Raw genomic sequence first — 13,417 nt, 5'->3', positions numbered from 1 at the left:
ACATTTCAAAAACTAAGGACAAAACTAAACATATTCTATAATCTATTTTGCTTGTTTATCAATACAATATGGGATAGTCTAATTATAGTGTGAGGACCTCATGGAGAATGTAGGAACATTGGGTTATATCGGACAGATAGTTAGTAGTCTTGCACGTGTGCTCATCATGGTGTCAGGGAAGTAGCGCAAAACAAATTCTTGGGCCAATTTAACGTGTATGGGTATCACATTAGAGTAGTTTAGTTCTATAGTCTCGAGTATCCAAGCGCATCTGCAATCTGCACGAACAGCATACAATTGTGTTTTGTGGAGCAAGTGGCCAATGCAACTATGTCGATTGTGATGAGTCGTGATAATGGTTTCCGAGTAATGTAATGGGGATGCCATGGGGTTGGCTCGGTGTTTGAATTGGGCATGAAATGAACTCGCTCCATTTATGCATGTAGTGTCCAGGTACACGCTCTTGCAGTTGTGGGCGAAGCCAATATTGGAATTTATACATTGCAATCTGAAATTATGTTGGTTGCTCAAGTAGATCCGTTGGAATCAGCCTACCCATTCAGAAATAATAAAGTAAAAACTATTTAAACTAGAGCACTCAAAAAGTTGTTATGTCACAAGTCACTTGAACATAGTAAAATAAACAATGTTGTAGCTATTGATCAAACATGTGGAACAAGGAGAGAAAGATGATATAAGGTCACAACTATAATTTTTCTTGGCATTTCAAAAAATAGTATTTTTTCAACTTTGGAGGATGTCCGAAGCAAACGTTATAACCCATTGTAGTTGTTGTTTTGTGTTGTTTAATATAAAATTGCTCTAAGTTTCTAGCCTTATGCTGATTGTTACAAATTGCTAAAGTGGTAGTCTCAAAATCGTCCTCAAAAGGACGGAAAGCGTGGACGTCTACTCGCAAAATGGGGGGGGGGGGGGGGTGGTTGTTTATGTTGGCAAATATGTTTGTGTATGTTGTTTGTAACTTTGACATATCTCTTATCGTTTTTTTTGCATTGTATGTTGTAGACTATGTATTCTCCATGCGTCGTTGCTTTTTCCGGGGTGGAGGAACGACATTTGTCTCTGGTTCTCAATGATTGGCTTGATCTCTAGATCATGGACACCAATTAGGTTAGCATGTAAGTCGTGATGGCAAGGAAGAACGAATGAAATTCGTTCACGAGGCATGTTCTCTGTATGTAGTCGCCCTATGTTCACTATAGTGCCATGCTACTTTTGGATTGTGATGGGTGAATTGGTTCCATCGTGCATGTGTTTTGCCAAATACATGAATTTCTCCAGGATAGTTGTACAGTTTTCTTGACTAGCTTTCGTTAGTTTGTCCAAATCAATGTTGCATCCAAATTGTAGCTGCTCCATTGCGTATTGTGTGACTCCTTTAGTATTTGCATCAAGGAGTTGTTGTGCTTCAGCATTGCGTAACATATTCTCGTCCTCTGCGTGCTGGATTTCGAGCTCTTCAAGGATTTTCTTCATGAGGCTTGCAGTATGTATAGAAAAATTGGTTAGCATTACAAACCATAATGTATTCCATTGTTCTCTTCTAACAATACATGTTGTCATCTTGTCTATGTTTGGTGTATTCATTGTTTGTCCTAGTGCCTTATATCTTGCGTCGTACTTATTCATGAAATTACGGCGCTCTTGAAAACTCTGGAATCCTCAATGTACGTATCTGATTTCTCGCCCACTGAATTAGCCAATCTCATATGTTTAGTTGTGAGGTAAAATCTCTTGGGTTGAAACATGGGTTGAGTTTTCTTCACATTGTTCCTGTATTGCTTGAAGAGATGTACAATAGGTCGAGTGATTGAATGCAATATAGATACATCACATAGATGTACAATAGGTCGAGTGATTGAATGCAGTATAAATATAATACATAAATGCAAGATTGAATAAGTTTGCAAAATATATCGTGTTGTGATCCATCAACAGCCTACACATAAGAATAGATGTTTTGGCAATCTGTTAAGGTTGTTTTGAAGCATTACATATGACAATCACAGAAATATAGATAATTGAATTGAGTTAAGGAAGAGGACTAAATGTATGAGAAGTGGAGCAGAGGGAGTGGAAGTTGTAGTCAAGATATCTCTACAAATGGATGTAAGAAACATCATGAGTTGAAATAAACATTTTCTCTTATAAACAAAAGAGTTAACATGCGGGTCTATTTCTTTTTACAAAAATGAACTATTACTGATGAGCAAGAACAGAAGCTTTATGATTGGATGGCTAAAAATCTAGATGGTATGAACATCTCTGGGGCAAGAAGTTGTAGCAAATGTAGTCGTGCTCGCTAAGTGATGCAAGACAACATAACGTACAGAAGTCAAGGGACAAAACTTCTTTCACAATGAGTAGTCCATTTGTGTTGATTGTGGCCACTTGGGACTTGTGTCCAATCATAGCATAGGCGAGAGTTAAAGGAAATGTTTACTTATGGTACCAACATCCATTGAACGTCTGCCTATTATGTTTTGACTGTCGTAGAGGATAAGTTCTTGTTTTGATATGTTTAGCGTCACTCTAATTGCGTTGACGGTACCTCTTGATCTTGTTGGATATCGTCCACCCGACATAATGATCCATTAGTCGCTCCTGTTGTTAAATCTATATTCTTTGTTATCATAGCCTTTTCTCCTTTGGCTAGTTTGTCAATTGTGTGGAAGTCGAGATCTTCGACCCATGTTTGGAGCTCGGGCACGTTTTGCGCATTTGTGTTGAGACTGATTTGAATGATGTGGATGTGTCCCAAAAATTGTTCCAAGAGAAGGCTATTATAATATTGAACATCACACCTATGTGTGCCAATGATTGTCATGTTATTGTGTAGGTAGTTCTCTATTTCACTCAACTTTATAATGAGGTCACCGAGCGTATTCTCAATATCTTTCTTTGTGGGGAGCCTGACCCTTATCATATTAAGGAACTCCATGAAAGAGATATCTTTTTCATGTCATACTGAGCAATACATATCGTACATGGTAGCATATGACCAATAAGTGGAGCTTGTGATGTGACACCGGTAGCATTGATGCTACATACCGGAGGCGGTTGTGCTAAATCTCCTAATAGCGAGACCTTTTTATCTTTGAATTGGTCTAGCAATGTGACATTGCTAACATTCACAATATGTCGGATTGTAAGGTCAAAAGTCTACTTTGTCAACATTGAAATCTTGTCTATAATGATCGCGTCTGCTATTTCGACCAAGGCATTTCCAAGCATGGCAGTTTTCTGCAACAGCCCCTTACTGTAAATTTTTAAGCCCACACCAGTGTCTTGTGTTCCTTCAAGATGCACGCGTATGTGATTGCCCTGCTCTTGTTGCGCTTATCCCGCAATCAATGCACTCCAAGAGACAACATTCTGGACAAGAAGCTCCACAGCCACGTTTTTTGCTTTCTGAAGTGCACCACGTTTAGCATACATCTCGACCAAGGCATTGCCAAGCATGGCAATTCTTTGCAACAGCCCCTGACTAACAATATCAGAGTGAATCTATAAGCCCATGTCGGCATCTTGCCTATAGTCACATGCCTTCAAGATGCACGCTTATGTGATTGCATCTGGAGAGAGGACCTCACTTTGCATCCGTTAAGAGCTTTCTAGCCCTGCTCCTATTGTGAGCATCCCGCAATCAATGCACTCCAGGAGACAGCACTCGGGACAAGAAGCTCCTCACGCACGTTTTGGTTGTATTCTACAAACAACGCATTCCAAGTGAAGAGCATGCCTATAAAGACATTTCATGCTTCCATGATGGCACTACACATTCAGCATACATATGGACCAACGCATTGCCAAGCAGCGCATGTTTTTGCAATAGCCATGACTAGCCAGATGATTGTGAATTCTCTCACTCATATGATGGTCTTGCATAGGTCCTCAGGTGATTGAATTTGGAGAATGTTGCATCTGGTTACAACAGCCCAAAGGTTTCTGAGCCCAGCGTACAACGAATGAACAGTCCCCAACTTGCAAGATCATCGTGAAGCTCTCAGTAATATGAAGGTGCAAGTGTAGGCAATTGCATACACTGAAAACACTCAACAACTTCTATGCCCCTGCGATGTTGGGTATATCCTTCAATCAACACCTTACAAGTGAGGATAGCACTTTCGGCATGGTGAGCATAGCACTTTCCTTCCTTGGCACAGCCATGTTGGGCATTTATTGTTTCTCTTTCTCTTCACGTCTGGTAAAAATAGCCCAAGGCCTCCTTGCCACGACCATGTTGGACATATCCTGCAATAAACATAGCTCCAAGTGATGACATTCTAGAGAGGACACTCATCATGATTTTTTGTGCATGCAATGAAAATAGCGCAATGCTTCCTTGCCACAGCCATGTTGAACATATCTTGCAATCATCACGTTCAAACAAATGACAGTTCAGACAAAAAGGTCATCATAAAAAATTGGGAAAATTACCAAAATACCCCTCTAATTTGAGGAAATTCCCAAAATACTCCTCAAATTTCAAAAATTCCCAAAATACCCCCGATATTTTGTCATAAATTCCCAAAATGCCCTTCAAATTTTCCAAAATTCCCAAAATACCCTTGGTTGTGAGAGTAAATTTCTCGAAAAATAATTTTTTTTGTACATCTTCACAAGAAGAGTGATTGTCTATCGTACAAGATGCTAAAACTACAATCTGAGTTAATTACGTAGGCTTTGGAGATGAATTGTTCCATTATTTTTAGACATAATTAACTTTTTTGAGATGGTAATTGGTGACAAATTACATGCTGATCTCTCAAAAACGAATCTCAATTATCAAATACGAATGAAGATTAGAAAATCTTGAACAATCCAACCAAAATAGATACAAGGGTATTTTGGGAATTTCCTCAAATTAGAGGGGTATTTTGGTAATTTTCCCTAAAAAATTTGTGCTTCAGTAAGCACACCAAGAGATTTCATCTAGTGAGAAACACTCACTTCAAATCTGATTAAAACAGCCCACGGCTTCAGCATGTCGAGCATATCCTCCAATCAATGCCCTCCAAGAGACATCCATGAGAGGACGCCGCTCAAGAGATTTTTGGATTTTCGGGCACGACATTTGGCATACACATTGATCCAAACACCGTCAAGCATGCCATTCCAACTCGTGACTAGCAATTTCATTATGAATTCTCAAGCCCATGTAAAGGTCTTGCGTAAGGCGACCAAAGTTCAACGTGCAGGCATGGGTGAATGCATTTAGATTTCCACAAACATGTTGGACATATCCTGCAATAAGCACAGCTCTAAGTGATGACATCCTAGAGAGGATGCTCATTAGGACTTCTTTTGCGTGCAATGAAAATAGCGCAATGCTTCCTTGCCGCAGCCATGTTGGGCATATCTTGCAATCATGACGTTCAAACAGATGACAATTCGGACAAAAGGGTCATCATAAGATTTTTGTGCTTTTGTAAGGGCACCACACTTGGCATTCATATCAACTGAAGTACTGCCAAGCACTACATCTTTCACGTAAGGCCTTAAGCCTTCATGTTGATGGGCATATCCTGCAATCAAGCGCTCCAAGAGACAACATCGCACAGAGGATGCCTAAAAGCAATGATTTTTTTTTTCTGAAATATCTAAAGCCTTGGAGCAACACGAAGCCCAGCTAGGAGATGAAGAATAGAATGCAGCAATGCACTTTGACAAAGAACAGCTTGCAGCACCATGAAGACCAGCTTGGAGATGGCGAAGCTTCAATGCCCATCCAACAGACCTGAGTGACTAAAATACATCGAGCACACTAAGAGAAGTGCTTGCAGTAGGGGAGGTACCCTCACGTTGCATCTAACTAAAACAGTTCAGAGGTTGATCGAGCAGCCCTTGTTCGGTATAAATGCCAAGAGATTTCATCTGTTGAGAAACCTGACTTCAAATCTGGTTAAAACAGCCCACGGCTTCAGCCATGTTGGGCCATATCCTCCAATCAAATAAAAGGCATCCATGAGCGGAGAACGATCAAGAAATTTTTGGATTTTCATGAGAGCGCCACATTTGGCATACATATCGATCTAAACACCGTTAAGCATGAAATTCCGGCCCGTGACTAGCAATTTCTAGCAATTTCATCGTGAATTCTCAAGCCCATGTGAAGGTTATGCATAAGGCGACCAACGTCAGGAATAAGCGAGTGTGAGTGTCACCGCAAGTGGAATGCCTTTAAGAACTTCGAGGACCACTATGGTTCACTCTCCTTGAGACTACGATCCCCTCTATATTTTCCCCCTTTGTCATTTTCTCTTCGTCTTTCTCATACATTCTCTCAAGTGGATATGTATAACTACAAGATGAGCCACTAGAAGAGGAATCCCATTTGAAGGCTACCATAGAAGAATCAAAAGAACCGAAATTCGAGGCAATACAAAAAAATTAAAGTAATCATGACCATGAGAGAGAGAGAGAGAGAGAGAGAGAGAGAGAGAGGGGTTGTGAACCTTGCTAGAGCTGTTGATTGCGACAAATCGTGCGCCGAGTCAATAAATGTGTTGCACTGCGATTGCTAACAATTATTGCTGATTACGAGCTGCTGCTTACGATGGCCGACTGCAACCGCTTGTGGCGAGCTGTGGCGAGCAGCAATTGCCATCAATTGAAAATGCAAGGTCTACTGCAATTAAAACACTACGTGAGGTGCTAAATAAAGCAAGCAACACACGAGCCGTTAGAAAAGCTCTTTTACGTGGATTAATGAGAAGTCAGATTTTCGAATCTACGTTTATGCTAACGTAGTGATAAATGCAACTCTTACATACGATGTCCAGTTTTAAAACCATTTATTTCAGACAGAGCCCCAATCATTAATACTTAGTTCATATTTAAAACATTAAAAATCACAAATTTTGCTTTTAAATTTGACAACATATACATTTTTGAGGCTTAAAACAAGTTGGTGGTCTTTTTTCAAAACCATTTCAATGTGCTTCAAAAGTTTTTAAGGATTTACATGGAATCTACATAGGATATAAAAACTTTTGAGCAATTTTTGCTCGCTTCTACTTACAAATGGCTCTTAAAAAAGACTAATTTTGTATGAAACTATTTCTCTCCAGTTTTTTCAGCTCCCTACATGCTTTGAAATCAAATCCTTGAAAGGTTTTGATCGAGTTTTTTTTGTGGCTCATGGGAACAAAAAGTTTTTTATAGCTACAAAAATGACTTGTGCTCACACAACCGTAGTGTTAATAATGATCCTGAACTTTTGTAAAAAATTAGTCTACTACAAAATTCATTTTAAAAAAATAAGATACATTATAGATAGAAAAGGAAAGGGCACTGAGATGTCGACAATATAGCATAAAACACAGACCATGAAAAATATCGATGATCAGACATTTTAAATCAATAGTCTGCATCCTGGCAGGGTAGTAGTAACTGCTCAGAGCTGCTTGCTAATCTTGCCATCGCAGGGCTTTTCGCATCTTATGTGGATCTTCGTCAGGTACCGTTCGGCATAGAGAGTAGAATTTAGGGTACACCAAATGTGCTACAAAAAGATGCTTCTCAGAGAATCCCATCCATTCCAATATGTTCTCCCATGGACAGGCCCATGAGAACTTAATTCCAAGGGAAGGGTCCTAAATGGACATCGCTGCAAATGCATTGAAGTAGAAAGAAGAAGCTCCTGTTCTTGCTGTGACCAAAGAAAAGACGTTCGTAAATCTTAGGTCTTGCACCCTCACAAGCTTGCGCTTGAGCTTGCCTAAAAAAATTAGTCACTTTCAATCTGCCTCCCTTTGTCAAGAATTGGACACAATTAAAGGCAAAAGCATGATCATCTCATCTTGCTAAGAGAGATTAGAGTCTCCTTGGCAGAGCCCTGTCCCCACCCACCACTATTTCAAAAGCATGTCACAGGAATCAACCACGATCCATTATCCCAGATTCACCCAATTCCTGCGCGACAAAGCATTGCCCTAATCACGTCAATCTCCTTCGCATCTTCCCACATTTGAGCATTCACGTAAGTGCTCGACATTAAGGCAAACCCTGCAAGACAATCTTCCAATAAGCTTACTGAGCACTGGAACGCATGCCTGCCAAGCTCAGTGTTTCCCGATATGCGACAACCACCTAAGACAGCCGTCCACGCAACAAGATCAGGTTGAAATGGAATTTTCTCTACAAAAGCTAATGCTACATCCAGTTGCCCTGCACGAGCCAAGAGATCAATGATGCAATTGTAGTGCTGACGAAGAGGTAGCAAGTCATAAACCTGGCTCATCTCCTCTATGAAAATCTGCCCACTTTCAATAAAACCACCATGGTTGCATGCAGTAAGAACACTTGCATATGTGACCACATCTGGCCACACATCTTGGCTCTTACTCTTATCAAAGAGCAAAATCGAAGATTCAGGGTTTCCTAGCAAGGCATGGCCTGTAATCAAAGTATTCCATGTAACCGGGTCTCTTGTGAGCATTCTATCAAACGCTTTCTGGGCATCCACCAAGCACCCACACTTGCAGAACATATCAATCACCGCATTATGCAGACTCAGGCCAATCACATCCACTCTACTTACCCTTGATGTCTGCTTCACAGACGTAGCCTTATTGCTCATCCGACTGCTAAAAAGCACACTCTGCTCTAAAATTCCCACCTTCATAACTTCACCATAGAGATTTCGGCCCTTATCTATGACTCCTGTATAGGTGCATGCCTTTAAAACACAGACATATAGAGAGTCATCAGGAGTAACACCATCTTCCTGCATATGAGCATAAGCTTCCAAAGCCTTTTCAGCCTCTCCATGCTCTGTGTATCCTGCAATCAATGCATGCCAAGTCACCATGCTTTGGACTTGCTGCTGGCCAAACACAAGTTCTGCATCCACAAGTTTACCGTGCATGGCATACATGCCTACCAAAGTGCTGGCAACATAAGGCTCTCTTTCAAGGCCTGCTTTCATAACCATTGCATGCACTACATGACCCCTATCTAAAAATCCTAAAAGTCTGCAAGTTTTCAGAACTGCTAGAAATGTGGGAGCATCAGGAGCAACACCCTCCTTGGGCATCCTATCCAAACAGTCAAAAACCTCCATGCAAAGACCAGCATCAGCATAACCTCCCATTAATGAATTCCAAGAAATGGTGTCACGCTCCCCTAAACTGTAGAAAACTTTCTCTGCTTCTAACATCAAGCCACATTTCGAGTATGCGTCCACTAAACTATTCTTTAAAGAAGTATCACCCTCAAAGCCTGTCTTAATGGCCCGCATGTGTAGCTCTTGTACTAAAAATAGAGTACACAAACTACCACAAGCCTTCAAGCTGCAAAGGAACGTTGTAGAAGAAGGAGAGATTCCCTCGAGTTCCATTTTTTTCAAGCAATGCAGAGTCATCTCAGCATCCCCCTGCTCTGCAAACCCTGTGATGAGAGCATTCCAAGAAACTACATCTTTCACTGGCAATTGCTCAAAAACTTCCTGGGCCTCCAATAATAGACCACAATTAACATAGAAGTCTATTAAAGTGTTTCCAAGAGCTTGGTCTCCTTCAAACTCCTCTTTGATGATTTCAGCATGCAATTCCTGTCCCTTATGCAAGTTCTCAATACTTTGGCAGGCCCTTAAGCCAGAAAGGTAACTGATCCCATTTGGTGGCACACCGTCAGCCTGCATCTGGCTTAGGCAGCTAAGCGCTTTTTCTGAAAGCCCATGTTCCACATACCCTGATAGAAGGGCAGTCCACGAAATCACATCTGGGGTACGCAACTTGTCGAACACTGCCTGTGCTTCTACGAGTGATCCACACTTGCAATACATGTCCACCAAACTGTTGCCAACAAAAACATGAGTTTCAAAGGCCCTTTTAACAACTTCAGTATAAAGTTTTCTGCCCGTAGCTATGCCATCTCTGGCACAGCCACAAGCTTTGAGAATGCATGTGAATGTAACATCACATGGAGAAACCCCATATCTTTCCATACGCTCTGTACAACTTAAAGCATCCTCCAAGTTACCATATTCAACATGACCTCCAACAAGAGCAGTCCAAGCAATATTGTTTGGAGGTAACTGCTGATCTAACACTAGCTGTGCTTCCGCAATAAAGCCAAGTTTTGCATAAACATGCACCAAGTTATTACCAACACTCTGAATGCCATCAAAGCCCCTTTTTAAGATCTCTGTGTGCACTCCATGAAGTCTCTCTGGAAGTTCATCTCCACCACAAAATTTCAAGATGATAAGGTATGTAACGTCGTCTGGTGAAACACCATCCACTCTCATTTTTTCTAAACATTGTTGCAGAGACAGGATAGTTCCGTATTCTGCATAGCCTCCAATCAAAGCATTCCAAGAAACCAAATCTCGATTCTGTAATCTATCAAATACTACCTGCGCATCACTTAAGGAGCTACATTTGCAGTACATGTCCACCAAGGTATTGCTCACAAATTCATCCATTTCAAGCATTTCTTCTGCAACCTTGGCATGGGCCACTCTGCCATTTTCCAAATCCTGGAGATTTGTGTAGGCTCTCAATGCTGCAGTGATTGCATGCTTGCTGCCATGAGCAGCGTGTTGCTGAAGTTTTTGGAAAAGGTCAAGAGCAGTCTCAGGTTGACCACCTTGATTGAATGCTCGAATGAGGTAGGTCCAACATTGCTCACTAGGATGAACCACACGTTTGAACAATTGATGTGCATCCCTCAGACTTCCACATTCTATAAGCATCCACACAAGGTTGTAGTTAATCACAGAATGATCTTCCAACCCAGCATTTTGAACATACACAAGGATTCTCCTTGCATATTCCAAGTCTTTCATATTTCTACATTTTCCACACAGGTGAATATAGTTCTCCACTATCAGACGTTCTCCTTCTGATGATTTTAGTAAATGAAAAACTTCCTCTATGCTTTGTGTTTCCCGGCCTGAAGCCACCTTTTTTATTCCAACTGATTGGGGCAGGGGTGCACCGAGGCTATTGTGGTCTATAACAACACTTGGAATGCAGTCAAGGTCCATGGAGCTGTGCGTTGCCATGCAGGTGAAGCTCAAAGATGAGTAGCGACAACACGCTTTTATTCCATGATTAATTCTCAGTTTACTTCCGAGCCATGACATGTTTCCCTTTGGCTGTACAATCATCAACCCGTTTCACGTTGGGTGTCAGAGATGAAACAAAGCCATCTCAGCAGCCAGAAAATACAAGTTCCAACAGAAAACAGACCCATCCTGGATACCAAGTACTCATCAGTACCTCTGTCTCTATAAAATCCAACAGAAGAATTGAGCTCCTTGCGAGCTGACAAGCCGTCAGCATGTCTCATGTCAACAGTGCCATCCAACATATCTCATGTTCGTGGTTCCTAGAGTCCACACAGAAGGAAGGAAACATGCCATCACGAGCAGGATCGTCAAAAGCCATCCAAAACTGCACCCGAAATTCTCACATACACAACTCACTACATTCAACGTGTCGTGTTTAAATCCTTTCATTTGTTCTTTCATAACATGGAGAAAGCCTGAATGCGCCATCGATGATTTCAAGCTGGTTATTTCTCTTCTTAGAGATCACTGAGTGTGCTACTGATGCTGACGAAGAATCGCATGAAGGAAAGCCTGCATGAGCCATCTCTAACCCGCTGCCACGGCTCCTTAGATCTGCCGCGCATGTTCCAAATGTACGAGATCAGACACAACATGAAGAATTGTCAAGCTCTCATGTGATAAAGACCTTGTTAGTACTCAGATATGGTCATGTAAGATATTAGGGCGTTACTTAGGCTGGATTCACACGGCGGCAGAGGAAATCACCCGCATGAGGCGGTAGCTAATCTACACGTGCAGGTAAAAGCAACCACTTGATACCACTATCTGGCCCGTTGTCATCCTTCCCGCCCGCACTTCAAGTTGACGACAAGGCGCCCAAATTGTTTTTTGGGGGGGGGGCCATTTTGAGGGTGGGTCCGTAGAAAGAAGCTCTGCACTTCGTCAATGTTTGCATGCCACATGAGCATCACGCCTCTGCCCCTTTTTCCTACCACCGTTCAGTCTGAACCTAGCCTTAAAGGAATATACATTTTCAAAGGGAGCATATAAGGAAGGCATGGAAGCGATCTATGTGCTCAAATTTCTACCTTTCTGGTATATCAGAAGAAGGTTTACGTGTGGGGTGACTTTTTCTTCTCTTAGAGAAAAGTGATGATAGTCTTTACATGTGACTCTTGTCAAACTTGATGATGCGGAAGCATTGAACCAAGGAGAGAAGCGAGAGAGAGAGAGAGAGAGAGAGAAAGAGAGAGAGAGAGAGAGAGAGAGAGAGAGAGAGAGAGATGAATTATCGTCCACGGAGGTCAGATATGACCTATGGGGCCAAAACAAAACATTACATCTGTTCTTTTGGAGTGAAGGCGTTAGATACATATCAGTTAGGGACTGAGGGTCCATCAAGGGAGAAAGAAAAAAGGATAAGGAACAAAACCTAAGGGGGGTCAGGTGGAGGGGGAGCTGGCTTGGGAGTTCGAAACTCCTAAATGATGGCTTTACCACCACGATAGACTGCCCATTTACCTTGTTTACGTGCCTCATGCATCTTTTTGAGCTCGCTTGCGGCCTACCATGAAAGTAGACATACTAGAGTATTGTTTCAAAATGTGTGGTATTCCAAAAGAAAAAGTATGATAGGGGGAAGCAACTTGGATTACTCCAGCCATTGCCAATTCCTAATTCACCATGGGAGAGCATATCCATGGATTTTATCTTTGGATTGCCCAAGTCTATCCATGGGAATACAGGAATATGTATAATAGTCGACAGGTTTAGCAAACAAGTACACTTTATACATGTCAAAAAGACTATTAAGGCACACCAAATGACAACCCTCTTCATATCTCAAATTTTTAAACACCGTGGCTTGCTGACATCAATAGTGTCGGATAGAGATCCTCGAATGACCAGTAATTTCTAGAAGGGTCACTTTGAAAATCTAGGTACTAGACTAAATTTCTCTTCGGCCTATCACCCACAAACGGATGGCCAAAGTGAAATAGCCAACCTTACAATTCTATATCTAATCAAGACCTATGTTACGGAAGTAAATCAACGTTCACAATGGGAAAAGTACCTACCTCTTGTAGAGTATGCGTACAATAACATTGTCCATACTACTACGGGGAAGGCACCTTTCTAAGTCATTGAGGGAGACTTAAAAGTCCCTTTCTACTTAAGGTATATAGGAAGATCTTTGATGCCGATGAGTATAGCCGAGACCTACAAGAATCTTTTCAAAAGATTAAGGAGGCTATATCCATCTCACAACAAAGGCAAAAAGTTGCTGCTAACAAGCACAGAAGGGCCTCAGCTTTCAAGAAAAATGATTGGGTCCTACTCAAGTTTCCCAAGGTTCGATTGAGGCAAACTACG

At 41.5% G+C, this 13,417-nt stretch overlaps 1 protein-coding gene across 1 annotated transcript; it reads right to left on the bottom strand.

Moving 5' to 3' along the window:
* Positions 1 to 7,325: 7,325 nt before the first annotated feature.
* Positions 7,326 to 11,776, bottom strand: LOC147426712 (pentatricopeptide repeat-containing protein At3g16610-like). Its single transcript, XM_086498360.1, has one exon. It carries the CDS (start codon positions 11,138 to 11,140, stop codon positions 7,928 to 7,930), a length of 3,213 nt encoding a protein of 1,070 aa, XP_086354486.1. The 5' UTR covers positions 11,141 to 11,776; the 3' UTR covers positions 7,326 to 7,927.
* Positions 11,777 to 13,417: the final 1,641 nt, after the last annotated feature.

The sequence above is a fragment of the Adiantum capillus-veneris genome, chromosome 24, assembly GCF_014529385.1.
Source record: "Adiantum capillus-veneris isolate H3 chromosome 24, ASM1452938v2, whole genome shotgun sequence".
NCBI classification, from domain to species: Eukaryota; Viridiplantae; Streptophyta; class Polypodiopsida; order Polypodiales; family Pteridaceae; genus Adiantum; species Adiantum capillus-veneris.
Note: the sequence above shows the minus strand (reverse complement) of the source record. Positions and strands in the feature narration are given on the sequence as shown.

Excerpts from the sequence above, each read along its gene's own strand:
- LOC147426712 (XM_086498360.1), bottom strand. The coding sequence starts at position 11,140 with ATGATTGTACAGCCAAAGGGAAACATGTCATGGCTCGGAAGTAAACTG.